Here is a 17,096-nt window from a genome sequence, read left to right on the forward strand (position 1 = left end):
GAGAAGCAAGAAGGTGGTGGGGGAGGGGATGGAGTACATGCTGGAGGTGATATGTGAAACCAGGTGAGGAGGGAGGTGTGTGGGTGGGGGGTGATGAAGTGAGAATCTGGGGAGCTGATAGGTGGAAAAGGAAAAGGGATGAAGGAGGAATCTGGTAGCAGAGAAGAGTGAACCATGGGAGAAAAGGAAAGAGCAGAAGCACCAGAGAGAGGTCTTAGGCAAGTGTGGAGGAGAGGAGAGCCCAAATGGTAAATGGAAAAGGAGAGAAGTTGGAGCGTGGCAAAATTACTGAAAGTTGGAAAAATTAGTTTGTAGGGTACCCAGACAGAATATATTTTGCCTCCTCTTCATATAAAACTGGGACTTATGAAAAGCTTTCTGAAAGCAATGAACAAGGAAGGTAAAGGAATTTGATATGAGACAGATGTTTCCCAGAATAACTGTTGGTCTACAAATCAAACAGGTCATCAACGACAGGCAATTTGAAGAATTTCTACTGGGACTGGAGAAAATTGTATGGAAGGCATTCAAGGATGTTGTTGAAAATTTTTTTGGCAACTATAGAGTATCAAACTACATGCAGCTGGTTGACAACATGCTTCAAGTATACAAAACCATGCAGTGCAACTTATCACTAAAGATTCATTTTCTGCATGACCATTTATACTTTTTCTCTGCAAATCCTGGCACTGTTAGTGACAAGCATGGTGAAATGTTTCACCAGGACATCGTGGTCACGGAGTAATGTACCAGGGCAACTGGAATCGATCAATGCTTGCTGATTATTGTTGGACACTTAAACAAGAAACCTCAGACACAGAGTACAAATGAAAATCACCAAAATATTTTAGCTTAGTTGAACCATTGAAAAGCTTCAGCACTGTTATGCAATTAAATACATTATATTCAAAAAAAGTTAATTTCTTGTTTCCTCAAATTCCTACTCGATACAAGTAGACTGAAATTATATTTGTGCTCAGCATCGAGGTCTATCGCAACCACTAAAAGTTTCTGAGAAAGCACCATTTTCAAAAAAGAAAAATTGCTGCCCAATGTAATGAGAGGTCAGAGGAGAAAGACCAGACTGGAGCTGACAGGAAGGTGACAGTAACTCAAATAACCGCATTTTACAACAATTGTGTGCAGAAGAGATTTTCGGAATGCACATGGCAAACCTGGAAGTGGATGTTCTACAGCAGCAGAAAGTACCTAATAAAGTGGCCACTGAATGAATTTTGTCTGATCAAGCTGATTGATGTGAACAATAGAAAATAGCAATTTTACAAAGCTTTTTTGGAAACATGATCCCTTCAGCAGATCATATTTACAATAAAAAATAATCTCTTTTGCTGAGCTTAGTTATCGTTTTGAAGTCTCCAGAAACCTGTCACTATGCTGATTCAAATTGCAAAGTCACTAAGTCACCATGTGTACTAAAGCAGTAGTGAGATTCAACATTTTGTGTGGAAGATGCATCACAGGTGACCCTCACTAGATAACATCAGCCCAGAAAAAATCATTTGACTAGTGAAAACTACATTATTCATTAGTCACTCCATAACTTGACAAACATTGAGTTAATTCATATCAGAACCATGCTGTTCAGTACACCTTTATATTTATCTTGTTAGTAGATGCACACATATCAATGGCTATGAAAACCAATAGATATTAGTCATAGATCCTCTGTGAAATATACAATTGGCAAAATCACTGTATCAAAAGTTTGACATCACAGTGAAGACCACGTACACAAGGTAGAAAACCTGAACCTGGTTCTTTTGCAGGCTGTTGACCTGAATTTTGCCTCCAGATGCTGCTTAAGCCATTGAGTTCTTCCAAAGTTCCATTTTATTTCTGTTGAAGTAGAAAACCATTCATGAAGATCACAGCTGATTCCATGGCTTGAGATCTACTTGCTGCTGAATCCCCAGATCTCTCGATTATATTAGTTTTCAAAAATTGATTGAGCTCAGCCTCAATGATTGTGCATCCACTATCCTCTCGGGAGATTGAAAGAAATCCCCAACCCTTTGCATAATGAGCATCAAATTATCTTCAGTAGGAACTCAGGGAGTTGAGCAGTCTGTGGGAAGTGAGGAATTGTTGACTATTTAAGGTCCAAACACAGCATCAATCCTAGTGGGTTGAGTTCCTCCAGAAGATTTTTGTTGCTCCAGATTCCAGTATCTAGTCTCTTGTATTTCCTTTTCATGAAGAGGTCCTTCCTCATCTCCTCTCTTTAACAGGAGGCCAGAATACTTCTAGTATAGACTTGTTCTTGGGGCATCACTTCTATCAAGTACATTTTATTATGCTGTTACTTTCAATTTTCAAGTTGACTTGTCCCATGTACATTGAAACATAAACATAGTGAAATGCATTGTTTGCATGAACAGCAAACACACCTGAGGGTGTGCTGGGGACAGCCCACAAATGTCGCCACACTCTGGTGCAAACATAGCGTGTCCACAATGCTTGACAGAATGACACAGAACACAAACAACAAACAGCAAAATCAGGCCCCATTCTTCCCTCCCACTCAAGTACATACAGGTACATAGTTTTTAAACTCCAGGATAGGCCTCCAGCTCCAGCAGACACAGATTTGGGCATGCAGAATTTCGACCTCCCCAGCAGTATCAATGATTCGCAGACTCTGCTCCAGATAACGGACCTCAACCTTTGAGCTTCTGATTCGTTATCAGGCCTTGATTCTCAGCATTAATCCCAGGGCAAGCTAATCACCCAACACCAGGCCTCAAAATCCCAAAATATCAAAGGCAGGAACCCAAGTACTAGCCCTAGAACTCCTTGCACATGGTAAGTTATTGTTTTCCAAATTGGACAGTTGTATGAATGATACTTGCAGTTATCATAATCTCCATCTTCAGCAACGCCTAAACCCATTCTGCCCACAAAAGTCTACTTTCAAATTTTTGCTTTATGTCACACCATACAGCTAACAAGCACTGTGAAAGAGACCCCGGGAGAATAAATAATTCTGCAATATGACATAATGTTAGTAACTGGGAGTCAGGTCAGTACTAGGCTGGTCTCACTACTTCTCTGTTTCTAGAGGAAAACTGTCACCGAGGGGCCAAAGTCAGAACTAAAACTCTGCAGAAACTGGAAACGTCTCTCAAATGACCATTCTTGCAGATGCCGTTCTCAAACCATCCAAACCCATTGATTCTGAGCAAACATCTCCTGCAGTTGAACACTGGGAACACTAAAGACACTGTCTTCCATTCCTCGCCACTGAATCTTGCATTTATTGCATCTTCCACCCCTGAAAATGACACCTTGCCTGACTGATGAGAGTTATCAGTCTGACATCCTCTTCAACAGTCAACTTCCAGTACACACTTCATACCTACTCCTACTCTAGCTCTTCAGTTGCTGAAACACTCCCTCTTGCCTGTAGTCACCCCAGATTCCACTTTCTAAATGCCTTGCTCTACTGTCTTTCCATCTTCCAATCTCTTCCAAGCTTAAGTCTATTCAAAGTTCAAACTGTATCTTATGTTGCATCATCTCTTGTACCACTCACCCATATTGCCAATTTGTTCTGCTTACATTCTCATGCCACCATTTCAAATTGCACTGCTGTTATTTTCAAATTAGTCTAGGGTTCTTAAGCCTCCTTCACTCCAAGAACATCTGGAAATCCACTTCCAACCTCTTGTACATTCTCAGCTGTCATCCCAAGCTACCTCAACTGTAGACATACTGGAAGTCCCTCCCTAAATCTCTGCTCAGCACTTTTTTTAACTGTTTGTTATGAAGCTCTTTTCCTCTTCACAAATATTTTTTTAAATGAAGCTTGCTGTAAATTAGTTTCTAAATGTCCAGTAATTTTTTTATTAAATGAGCCTGGGCTGTAACTAATTCCAGTTTTTTTGCACAGATAAAGGGAATAAGCTCTCCAAGCTCAATCTTATTTCCCACTGTGGGGGTTCTGCGTTTAATGTGATTAGTCTACTGTACCTCAGCTGAGAGCACTCAGACCTCATTGGCCTTAATGAAAACAGATAAATACTGCAATATTCACCATGACAGACCTCATCTGTGGGAACAGTCATCATTTCAGATTGACACCCTTCATCAGAGCTGAAAAAGAGATCATCTCTGTCCTGAAACATAGTTTGTTTCCCTTCTCACAGTTGTGGCCTGATCTGCTTCCAGCTTGTTCTTATTGGTCTTAACATTTTCTTGGTGTTAAACCATGACAACATTTTTCCTTAGACACAAACTCTGAAAAGTAGCCTCAGAAATCATGTCATAACTCATGTATCAAATTGGCTTTTGTTTAAAGTTGGAATCATTTCATGTTCAAGTTTTATAAGCTGCCAAAATTAACCCAAAGCCATTTAACTGTAGCCCCAGTGACCCACTGATTGCTCTTTTACTTCAACTGTTTGACAAGAATCCCCATTTGCTGTGTAACATTTTGCAATGATTTTGTGGTGATGATTCACAAATAAATTTGCTGCATTGCAACATGGATTTAAAAGCAAATGAACAAAGGTTGGAGAATATACTTTTCACAGGCAAAATGTTTAACTGGAATACACCAAAATTCAGTTAGAGTGAAGCTTATTCAAATACTCTCTTCCAAAAAAGATGCTGAAATTTCTGTTTTAAGGATTGTGGTATGAACCTGAAACTGGCTGCACATTTGCAGGGGGACTGCCAGTCAGAAACTGCTTCCTGCACTGAACTGAAATATATATTTTTGCGTTGAAAATGTACACCTAAATGAAGCCAATCAAAGCACCTAATTTGCCTGTGCTTGGTCTGACTGGATGTGTCTTATCTCATGCATGATCCTCTGATATCAGATGTATAATTTTGTTTTTTGTAGATGATAATGAACACTAGTGCTCAATATTTTGTTACTTGAGATTGACAAAAATCAAACCGAGTAGTGATAATTCTGTAATAAATTTAGCTGATATACAAAACGTTTTCAACAGCTGATAAATTCCACTAATACAATGAAAGCTCACAGATTTTTTAAGTATCTAAGCAACAGACTGTTTAAAATCAAGTGCTATAAGCAAATAATCCTTCCAGTGATGGGCTTATATTTCTAAATTAGAGAACCTGCTATTGATGGATGTATGTTCTTGTTTGCTGTCAATTCTGAACTGATGAAAAATAACCTTCAGAAGAGATCACTTGCTATTGTTACGAATGTCCCACAACTCCGAGGGGCCAAAGGGTACAATGTAGCCCCCTCCTTTTTGAGAATCGCAAGATCACTATTAAGTCAGTTCAGGAGACCCAGGAAATGAGAGAAAGACATGCTGAATCCACAAAGAGTTTGGAATATGTCCTGGCCTCCGAAAGGCGGAACCATTGATACCGGCTATTGTCTCTTGGAGACGGAATTGTGTATTGAATCCTGTACGATGCATCGAAGCCCCCAGACAATGAACCGGGGGGGGGGGTTGGTGGAGGGATTGCATCATCCCAACCTGATTGACATCTGAGACCCTGTGAGTCAGGATAAAAGAGGGTCTGTGGGAACAGCCCCTCAGACGCACCAGAAGAAACGCTAGAACTCCTGTAACAGCGTAATAGCGAAAGCCGGTGGAAACAGCCCACGTGCGTCCCTTTCCATTTGCCTCGGAATTGGTGGGTCTTGCCACGGAAGCACAGCTTTAGCTAACCACAAAGGGGAAACCAGTCCCCCAACGACTCTCGAAGGATTGACATCATAAAAGGAATGGTCAAGTTAAACCTCCGTCTTTCTCTCCAACCAAAGAAGGCTGCAGCCTACAGCTTGAATGAACTAAAGTGCCTTTTATATTTCCATCGGACAATACATTATCCCCTAGACGATAGAGCTATTTCTTATTGAGTATTATTATACCTGTGCTTTTAGATTTAGTATTGACGACGTATATTATCCGTATGTTTGCATTGATATTATTTTTGTGTTTTTTTTTTATCAATAAATACTGTTAAAAATAGTACCATCAGACTTCAATGGACCTCTCTATCTTTGCTGGTAAGTGACCCAGTTACAGGGTACGTAACACTATGAACATTTCTAAATGCGACATCAGGAATATAGTGGAAAACAAGATGAGAAAGTACAGTTCCAAAACACTGAAGATAGTTTATTACAAGAGATTGTGATTTAAAATGTAGCCAAAAAGTCCTGTTAATTATCTCCCCTCCTTCAGCTGCTGAATTCTTATCAGTATTGACAGAAAAACAGACTGACAAGGACAATGAATATACTGTGAGGGTTCCTAAAGTAACACTGTAGTAGAAAACAGGAGCAGAGCTCCGGTACAGAGGGAAAGTAGAATACAAAAGTAGAAAATGAAGAGAGAATGCGTGGGTGTGAGGGGTCCTTTATTATGTTGCCTGCTTTCCCAAAGGCAGCAGGAAATGTAGACAGAGTTAATGGGGGGGAAACTGGTTCACATGATAGACTGAGCTGTTTTCAGAACTCACAATTTCTTGCGGTCTTGGAACAGAGCAGAGAAATGAAAAAATATAAGAAAGGTACCGCAAACCTGACAGTTCCTAAAATTAAACAAAGTCTAGTGGTTGAGGAAGTATGAAGGGAAATATAAAATGGCTGTGCAAGATCAAAGACATGGATACAGCACGGAAAGCTGTGAGGCCAAAAATATAGAAATGCAATGTCCTTTAAATGATAAGAGATTGAAAGGTGTTGATGCTAAGAGACGCCAGTGTTTTTATATGGTAGATACATAGATCCACCAAGCAATTTGGAAGAAATATATTGCAAGAGGATTTGAATAAAAGAACAGGGTTTGTTAAAAGTGATTAAGCAGTCTAGGTCTGTACTCTTTGAGTTCAGAAGAATTTTAGACATTCATTGACATGTACAAAATTCTACATAGAAGCCAGTAATTCCCTTAGCAGGAATGTCTAAATCCACTAATTGCAGTCTCAATACAAATGAGAATGGCTTGAGGGAATAAATGTCTTTCAATAAAAGGCCATGAACTTTTGAATATCACTATCAAAAGAGGGAAATAAGCAACTCTCGTTCTTATGCTACATTTGGCTCCGAATCACTTTGACAAGAATACATAGGTCAGAATACTATTGATACATGACACTATAATTCCAAATATGCTTTTCTCCAAACACTTGGACTTAGCCTTGAAGTCCGCTCTGCAACCAGTGTCTAAACTTTTTGACTGGCAGATGTCAATCGATTAGAATTGGCCAAACCATTTCAGTCACCCCCATGCTCCCAGCTTTGTTTACTCAATCCCAGTCTATTGTGTGGCTGGATAAAGCATCAACTCTATGTTTAAATCAGCCAGCTGGTGGTGCAGTGGCATCCGCACTGGACTTTGAGTCAAGTGGCCCAGGGTTCAAATCTGGCCAGCTCCTTGCTCACTTTCCATTCGTGCTGGGTTGAGCGTTGAGCTAGCAACTTGGCCTTGTTAAAAAAAAAGGAAAAAAGTGCAAAAGAAACAGCAATTTTGCCATGTGATGCACCCAAAGGTGCGGAAAGAAACAACATTCTTTAAGTCGCTAATGATACCAATGTTATAGACTAGAAGAACAATAAGACTGAGTACAGAAAAGAGATCACAAATATTGTGCCATGGTCTCAGAACAACAATCTAGCCCTTCATGTAATCAAGACAAAAGAGCTGGTTATTGACCCACAAATGCAGGGAGGTGAACACTACAGAGCTGCTGCGGAGGTAGTCAACAGCTTCAAGTTTCTAGGGATCCATATCATCAGCATAGTTACTTTATCCCTCCATACTGATGTGATGGTGAAGGAAGTGCATCAGTGTGTGTACTTAGTGAAAAAGGATCTAGTGCTTTCCCTGCATATATGACAAATCAATTTCTTCTTGGGCTTCCAGTCAGGTACAGATATTGTTTATAACCAACATTTTGATGACAAACTCTTTGCCATCTTCTTCAGGGATACTATCATACAAAGGAACCATCCAATAGTCTCATAACATCAGGGTAGATGCTGACCTTGGCCTGGTGGTGGTGGTGGTACATGCCTTGAGGATTTTGTATCTTCTGTCCAATGGGAGAGGGCAGAAAAGAGAATGTCTGGGGTGGGTGGGGTCTTTAATTATAATGGCTGCTTTATTGAGACAGTGAGAAATATTGATAGAATACATGGAAGGGAAACTGATTTCCATGTTGTACCAAACTGTCCACAACTCTGTAATTTTTTGCTGTCATGGGCAGAGCTGTTGCATCCAAATAGGATACTTTCCATGACACATTGAAAATAATTGCTAAGGGTTGACAAAGGTTTGACAAATTTTTTTAGCGTCCCAAGTCTGAAATAACCGGAGGCCCATAAGCCAGTCCTCATGGGGAAAATCTGAGCTGGAAAATGTCAGCAATTTAACTTCCATGGTATCATTTCAGAGGTGTCCTGGGTCCAGCACATAAGTGCCATTACAAAGAAAGCACTGCAGTGCATTGACTTTCAACTAAGTTTGTAAAGGTTCAGTATTTCATCTCAATTATATGAGAAACTTCTATAAAAGTGCGGTGGAAAGTATATTTATGGGTTGCATCATGGCCTGGTATGGAAACACAAATGCTCTTTAACAGAAAAGCCTACAAAAACTAGTGGATACAGCCCAGTCCATCACAAGTAAAGCCCTCCCCAACACGGAGCATATGCACATGGAGTACTGTCACAAGAGCGTAGCATCCATCATCATAGACCCTACCATCCAGGCCATACTTTCTTCTCGCCATTGCCATCAGGTAGAAGGTAAAGGAGCCTCAGTGGCCACACCACCAGGCTCAGGAACAGTTATTACTCCTCAATCATCAGGCTCCTGAACCACAGGGAGTAACTTCACTGAGCTGCTCCCACAACTTATGGATTCACTTTCAAGTACTCTTCATCTTATGTTCTCGAAATTCATTGCTTATTTATTATTCCTTTTTTTCTTTCTTTTTGTATTTGCATAGTTTGTTGTCTTTTGCACATTCATCATTTGTCCATCCAGTTGGGTGCAGAATTTCATTGCGTTTCTTGTACTGTTAATGCCCACAAGAAAATGAATCTCAGGGTTGTATATGGTGACATACTGTATATGTACTTTGACAATAAATTTATTTTGAAATTTGATGAAGTAGAGGTATAAATGAGCTTTCTTAGCTGTGGCATCTATGTGGTTGTACCAGGACAGGCTACTGATGTTCACCTCCTAGAAGCTGAAGTTCTCAACCCTGTCAACCTCTACAACACTGATACAGACAAGGAGCACAAGCACTGCCACCCTTCCTGAAGGCAATAACCAACTCTTTTGTCTTGCTGACATTGAGGGGAAATATGTTATCTATGTCATCATGCTAGTATATTCTCCATCTCCTTTCTGTACTCTGACTCATCATTATTTGAGACAGCTCTCACTCAGCTCTTACCAGTGGGTTCCTCATAGCTGTTTGCATGCAACAGCGGCCACACCCTGGGCAACGGCTTCGACTGGCCGGCAAAACCTGGTGAGGGTAGCCAATGGGCCTCAAACCCTTGGTGAGTTAGGGTTTGTCTACCTACACATGCAAAGACTAAATTCAACGGACTACGCGGAGGAGACCACCAGTTGGCAGTCCAACGAGTAGAAAGGCGGACCCAACAAAGCATTGTGGAGCGCAATCCGGGCACAGTGAGACACATAGGACACTGCTGGCTATCCACTGCATCCTAACTTATCTCCAGCCGTCTCAACTCCGTCTTGCAACTGGATACAGATAGGTTGGGACGAGAGAGTGAGGCTGACGATTTGCGCAACTCTCCCTCACTTTAATCCAAGTGCAAGTCACGACTCCAAACCCATTCCGCTAAAAAACTTCAAGTCCTGTGGCATTGGGTGGGTGGCGAAGCAGCAGGTGTGGATACACTGGAAGCTGTAGTCACAAACCTGCACACAGGCGGCCCGGGGTATTGGGTTGTTCTCCGCTGGAATGAAGCAGCAGTGGAGCTCGGCAGCCCCCTGGCTGTCTGAGCAGTCCTCTTTAGGAATCGCTCTTCTCACCTCCATGGAGGAAGGGGCTAGAAAAGGTGCCTCAAACATAGCCTGCTTCATCTTACCCTGGCCAGCACACCGCAGCTGGCGGGGATCCCACTCAGCGGTTGAACTACAAAGACGACAAAAGTGAAGGTGCTCAACCTTAGCACGTGGAACGTGCGAACTCTGCTTGACATTACCAAGGCTGTCAGACCAGAAAGAAGAACAGCACTGGTCGCCAAAGAACTAGCCCGCTATAACATGGACATTGCAGCACTCAGCAAAACACGCCTAGCAGACAAGGGCCAGCTTACAGAAGGTGGTGGTGGGTACACCTTCTGGAGCAGCACTGAACAACGAGAGGCTGGTGTTGGATTTGCCATCCAATCCCACCTCACTCATAAACTTGCCAAGCTTCCAGAGGGCATCAACGATCGCCTGATAACGCTTCGGCTCCCACTTGGCAATAAGAGGAGTGCAACGTTGATCAGTGCATATGCCCCAACGATGACCAACCCAGATGACATCAAAGATAAGTTCTATGAAGAACTTGACACCCTCATAGCAGCAGTCCCACAGTCAGAGAAGCTTATTGTCCTCGGGGACTTTAACGCCAGAGTGGGGACAGATTACCAGACCTGGGAAGGGATTCTTGGAAGACATGGTTTTGGCAAGTGTAACAGCAATGGCCTGCTGCTCCTCAAGACGTGCGCTACGCATGACCTTGTCATCACCAACACCCTATTCCACCTCCTTACCCGTAACAAGACATCTTGGATGCATCCATGCTCTAGGCACTGGCATCTGATTGACTATGTCATCACCAGAAAAAGGGACTGGCAAGACGTGACAGTGACAAAGGCCATGTGTGGTGCCGACTGCTGGACGGATCATCGACTCATTGTGTCCAAGCTTAAACTTCACATCCTGCCTGTGAGAAGACCCCAAGGTCAGAAGACTGCAAAGAGGCTAAATGTCTCCAAGCTGAAGAGCAGCGTAATTGCAGGAAAATTTCGTGAAGACCTAGATAGCAGGCTGCTTGACACACCCCAGGATGACCACACCAGCATTGAAGAGCAGTGGATGGCTTTCAGAGATGCAGTCTACTCTACTGCTCTCAAAAACCTCGGACCAGCAATCCGTAGATATCAAGACTGGTTTGATGAGAACGACGAGGAGATACAGGCACTGTTGTCAGAGAAACACCAACTGTTCAGAGCGCACCAGAACGATCCCACATCACAAGCAAAGATAGATGCCTTCGCCAGTGCAAGACGGAAAGTGCAGAAGAAACTCCCGTGAGATGCAGGATGTCTGGTTCAGCAATAAGGCCGATGAGATCCAGGGCTACGCAGACAGTCACGACACCAAGCGTTTCTACAACCCTTTGAAGACTATGTATGGACCTCAGTCCTCTGGCTCCTCCCCCCTCCTTAGTGCAGATGGGACTCAGCTGCTGACAGAGAAAAAGCAGATTTTGGAGAGATGGGCTGAATACTTCAACCAGGTCCTCAACCCACCCTGCCGAAATCAATGATGAGGCCATTGCTCGCCTACCTCAGGTGGAGATCAACCTGGACCTTGACAACCTCCCCACAGAAGAAGAAGTCAGAAAGGCCATCAGGCAACTTTCTTGTAGCAAAGCACCAGGATCAGATGCAATCCCTGCTGAAGTCTACAAAACAGGAGGCCCATTCATGATGCAGAAGCTGACTGAGCTCTTCCAGTCTATATGGAACGAAGGAAAGGTCCCCCAACAGTTGAAAGATGCCAGCATAGTCCACATCTGCAAGAGGAAAGGCAACTGCCAGTCTTGTGACAATCACCAAGGCACCTCCCTCCTGTCCATAGCTGTGAAGATCTTGGCTCGCGTCCTGCTTAATCGCCTTCTCCAACACCTTGAGCAAGGTCTCCTCCCAGAAAGCCAGTGTGGCTTCTGTGCAGAGCGTGGAACTGTCGACATGATATTTGCTGCACGCCAACTCCAGGAAAAATGTCAAGAGCAGCACAATGACCTCTTTATGACCTTCGTCGATCTGACCAAGGCATTTGATATGGTCAGCAGAGATGGCTTATGGAAGATAATGGAGAAGTTTGGCTGCCCTAGCAGGTTCATCACGATTGTTCGGCAGTTCCACGATGGCATAATGGTGTAAGGTTTGGATGATGGTGATGAGTCAGAAGCCTTCCCAGTGTCGAACAGTGTGAAGCAAGGATGCGTTCTCACCCCTACACTCTTTAGCATGGTCTTCTCTGTTATGCTGACTGATGCCTTCTGCCATTGTCAGGATGGTATACACGTCAGATACAGGACTAGCGGCGGGGTATTCAACCTCCGGCGTCTACAGGCTGTTACAAAGGTAAAGGAAACCGTTGTCAGAGACTTCTTATTCACTGATGATTGCGCCCTCAACGCCAGCACAGAGCAGAAGATACAGCGAGAAATGGACTGCTTCTCACGAGCCTGTGACAATTTTGGACTTACAATCAGCACCAAAAAGACCAAAGTTATGTACCAACCCACACCTGGAAAACCCTACCAGGAACCACACATCACAGTAAAGGGGCAGAAGCTACTGGCAGTCGGCAGCTTTACTTATCTGGGCAGTACTCTATTATGAGCAGTGAACATTGATGCAGAGATCAGCAACAGAATTGCCAAAGCCAGTGCCACCTTTGGGAGACTCCATGAGAATGTACGGGAGTGGAGAGGACTCAGCCTTACCACCAAGCTGAAGGTCCACCGAGTAGTGGTTCTCACCATCCTCCTCTATGCCAGCGAGACCTGGACTGTCTACAGCAGACACGGTGAACAGCTCAACCACTTCCATTTAAGCTGCCTCCACAGACTTCTCGACATACGATGGCAGGACAAAGTCCCAGACACGGAGGTCCTGGAGCGGGTTAGCACCCACAGTGTCTAAACCCTCCTACAGAAAGCCCAAGCCAGATGGGCTGGCCATGTCATCAGGATGTCTGACAGTCAACTACCAAAACAGCTACTGTATGGAGAGCTGAGCCAGGGCAAGCGCTCAGTTGGAGAGTAGAAGAAACGTTTCAAAGACTGCCTCAAAGACCTCAACATCAATCCCAGTAACTGGGAATTGCTTGCTCTGGAACTCCCAACCAGGTGCAGCAGGACCACTAAAGGAGCGTATGCAGCAGAAGTCAGATGCACCGCAGAGGCTCAGAGGAAACGTGCCGCGCGCAAGGCTCGAACTACATCCTCTTCCACTGCAGCATCTATCCTCATGTGTCCCACATGTGGGTGAGCTTTCAGGGCCCAGATTGGCCTCACCAGTCACTTCCGGACCCACAGTCACAAACCCTCCACCTGACAGAAGTCGTGGCTGTCTTCGACTCCGAAGGACGAACAACAATTTGAGACATGGCCCACTACAGTGGTATCACCTGCAAACTTGTAGAGATTGTTAAAGGAGCATCTGGCCACACAGTCATGAGTGTATAGTTAGAAGGGTAGGGGGCTGAAGATGCAACTTTGTGGAAGTGCAGTGTTTAGAATAATCAAGTCTGAGATATTGCTGCCTATCCTTACCGATTGCGATTTTTTGGTCACGAAGTTGAGGATCCAGTTGCAGAGGGAGTTATTGAGTCCAAGGCCTTGGAGTTTGGTGATGAGTTTGCCTGGAATTATAATACTGAAGGCGGACCTGTAATTAATAAGCAATAGTCCAGCTTGACTATAAGAATTCTCTCAAAACTTCTACAGATACACTGTGTACATGACAACTGAATATGGGTTTGTGCAGGAATGGCACTAAGGTAAAAGAGTGCAGCAGACACAATGGCCAAACTGATGTTCATGCTTCAGTTTCAGAAGTTCTTGTGTATCACTGAACAAGCCGGCTGAGTTCTACAGAACACTGCCTTGAGAAAGTGCTTACAGCATGTAGTAAGAAAACCAATAAGAGGCTTAACCTTGAAAATGGAAAAAAAGCTATTAAGTTTGAAATTTTAAAAATGCTAAGTGTTGGAAACAGTCAGCAAGTCAGGTGGCAGGGACAAACAGAGCTAATGCCTCAAGTAGATTCTATTCAGAAGTTGGAAATATTAGAAATCAAACATATTTTGAGAGGAGGAGAGTATCATTTGATAGGGTAGAGGCAGAGATTAAATGACATAAATATTGCTGACTGAGGGGAGGCGGTGAAGACTTGTTAATTACAGATGATCTGTCAATAGGAGTTGTAAATAATTGAACAAAGAGATCGAATAAAGCTGGTTTTTGTGTCTCCACTGTTCTCATTCATAAAAAGTAGAAAAATACAGCACAGGATTAGAGCCTACAGCCCATGATACCTGCACCAAACTTGATGACAGATTACTCTTAATCTCTTCTGTCTGCATTAGATCTACAACCCTCCACTTCCTGCATATTCATGTATCTGTTGAAAAGCTCTTCCATGTTGCTATCAGATCTGCTCCATCACTACCCCTAGCATGTGTAAATTCATTTTCTTTTGGCAGATTATCTGCCATTAACAAGCATTCACATGCTCTCACAGCTGGCAACACTACCAGTGTGGCTGGTAGTCCTCTCCCACTTTGTAGCCTATGAACTACTAAGTATTGTTAGCTTTTCTCTGATTTCAGATTTTTAGAAACTATAGTGGTGGCATATTCTCCACTAATCCAACTGAGTGAATCTGCAAAGGAATTGAATGCCATCAGGACAGAGCAGTCTGCAGGATCAGCTTTCCATTCACCATCTAAGATTTCAACCTCCCCTGCCAATGTCACCTCAGGACTGCAGTGTATGCTCTCTACAGAATGCAGTGCAGAAATTCAGAAAGATTTGGTCACCAGAAGCTTTCTTCAAGAAAGGGCCTGAGAAACAGTACATCTAACCAACTATCTCAACATAAAACATCATTCTTTTATTGTTACTAGGTCAAAATCATGGTGCTTCCTACCTAGTGATATTTTTCCAGGGTGTGCTTTCACCATACAGAGTTCAGTGTTCAAGATCAAAGCCGAACATCCCCACCCAAAGTTAAGTCGGGATGGACAAAAAAATGCCTATCCTGCCAAATGAAGAACCTTACCTCTGGTTATAATTTTTTGATCTGCTGTGTTATTGCATGCTCACATTCCATATTTAGTTTTGCTATGACAATGTGTTAAGTGTAGAGCAGTTTCTGGTTTGCTTCTGCAGAGTAAGCTTTTGAAGCCTCTCTCGCTATTCTTCCATCATCTTGTGTAACGATGTGTTAAAAAGCTCATTTTAAGTCTTAGCCAGTTTGCTGGGTTTATTTTACTTGCACTGGGATTTTTTTTGTGTGCTTTGTTTGCTCTACATATGAAAACTAAGACAATTCTCAGAAAACTATTCTGAAAACTGAGCCACTGTCTATTGACAGCACTCCAAAATTCCTCTCCACTACTTTTACATAATATCATTTAACTGGTTTTCTCATTTCCTTGCATATGAATGCCACAGAGAGTTAGAGGTACACAGCAGAGAAACAGGCCCTTCGGCCCAATTCCACATTAACAATTGTACAAATCCAGACTGGCCCTATTTACCTGCATTGCTACATGGTCTTCTATGACTTGGTTTTTTTGAGCACTGAGTAGATGCTTTTGAAATGTTGCAACAGGACTGACCTCTACCACCATCTCAGGCAGGGAATTCCAGATTCTAACTATTCTCTGAGCAAAATAATTAGATTCTTAAATGTATTTTTGTTCATATTGGTATCTGGGCAATGAACAATTACAGCTAAACCTGTACATTCTTCACCCAATAACTCTATACAAAGAATGCAATCAGAAGTGCATACAAGTCCCTATCAAACAATTCCTTTTTCCTCTTTCAAAACAAGTTCTGGGATCAAATTTTGAACACAGTCTGTTTGGGTGATTCACCTAAAAGGCAAACTGAATGAGCCATCTGTCAAGAAGGGGAGCACCAAAATATTTTTTAAACATTCTGGTTTTTAACACTGCATCATACAGGAAAACGAAAAGTGCCTAAACAGTGTGCAAAGTGCCACCTTACATGGCTACTTAAAAGTTTAGGAGCTCTTGGTTGGTCAATTCAAGAGCTATAAAAAAGTCTACTGTACTAGACTAGAACAACAAACTACAAGAATGACTATTTAGGTAGTTAGAATCAGCACTATTATCAAAAAAAGGGACATTTGCATCAAAACGAAACTACTATATAATGTAAAAAATACTAAACCTTTTGCAGCTAGAACTGTTAATACTTCGGGTAGATAAAAACTGAGACAATTGCACAATCCATTCAGAAGCAATAAATAACAAGTTTTTTTGAGGTAATCCTTTGCTTTAACCATGTTTTATTCAGAACTAGCTTTAATTATTTGCACCCTGATAAATAAATTTAGAACACTTTCTACTGATATGAAAGTGGGCAATTAGAATGCAACATCTCCCAATGTACTGCAAATCAATATTTTACCCAACAGGGTTGTAAATAGCTCTGTACTGTCAATGTCAATCTGTCAGCATCAGCAGATCAACACATAAATATGTTATAAATCATGGCACATAAAGAGAAAAAGGAGGCAGGCAAATCAAAGTAGTATTTGTCAACTGTGGGTCATCGTGCAGCCAATATAAGTTGATCCTTTTTTTTAATGCATTTTATGCACACGTTCAGGATACAGATAAAAATCAAGAAAAGTAATTGCACAGAGCTGCACAGATGCTTCGCAGACACAGTGCAGCTATGCTTGAGGAGGTATCACTGGCAGTATGAGTCAATAAACTGAGAAGACCATTCTGTCAATTGCTTCCTTGAGTACAATATTACAGAAGGGCAAATTCACATTCACTGGAGTTCAACTTTAGGTTATTATAAATTGCACTTTGTTTTGCCAACCACAGTTCCTACATCCTTTACAGTTGTGGGACCTTGTCACATTGACCTGATTCTTAATTAGGATAAGTTGAGTATTAGGAAATTCCTCTCTGCAATCATTCTTTTATCTGCATAAAAAAAGAAATTGTTGTTAGTAGCTTACTAAACAACACAAAGAATGGAAACAGTTCATACTAATTCACTGAAATAAAAAAGTTAGGTTACTTAATAATTTCTCT

At 42.3% G+C, this 17,096-nt stretch overlaps 2 protein-coding genes across 5 annotated transcripts in view; one reads left to right on the forward strand and one right to left on the reverse strand.

The window, feature by feature from the left end:
* Positions 1-11,962, forward strand: part of LOC132400923 (craniofacial development protein 2-like) — a 93,835-nt gene extending 81,873 nt beyond the window's left edge. The window contains exon 2 of the mRNA XM_059982478.1: positions 464-11,962. Coding sequence (XP_059838461.1) covers positions 10,269-11,309 — 1,041 coding nt within the window. The 5' untranslated portion in view covers positions 464-10,268 and the 3' untranslated portion in view covers positions 11,310-11,962. The remainder of the gene's footprint in view (positions 1-463) is intronic.
* Positions 11,963-16,579: 4,617 nt separating this feature from the next.
* Positions 16,580-17,096, reverse strand: part of hbs1l (HBS1-like translational GTPase) — a 157,085-nt gene continuing 156,568 nt past the window's right edge. For all 4 annotated transcript variants that reach the window (XM_059982482.1, XM_059982480.1, XM_059982484.1 and 1 more), the window contains one exon: positions 16,580-16,985. In XM_059982482.1, coding sequence (XP_059838465.1) covers positions 16,974-16,985 — 12 coding nt within the window. In that variant the 3' untranslated portion in view covers positions 16,580-16,973. The remainder of the gene's footprint in view (positions 16,986-17,096) is intronic.

The sequence above is a fragment of the Hypanus sabinus genome, chromosome 10 (genome assembly GCF_030144855.1).
Source record: "Hypanus sabinus isolate sHypSab1 chromosome 10, sHypSab1.hap1, whole genome shotgun sequence".
NCBI classification, from domain to species: Eukaryota; Metazoa; Chordata; class Chondrichthyes; order Myliobatiformes; family Dasyatidae; genus Hypanus; species Hypanus sabinus.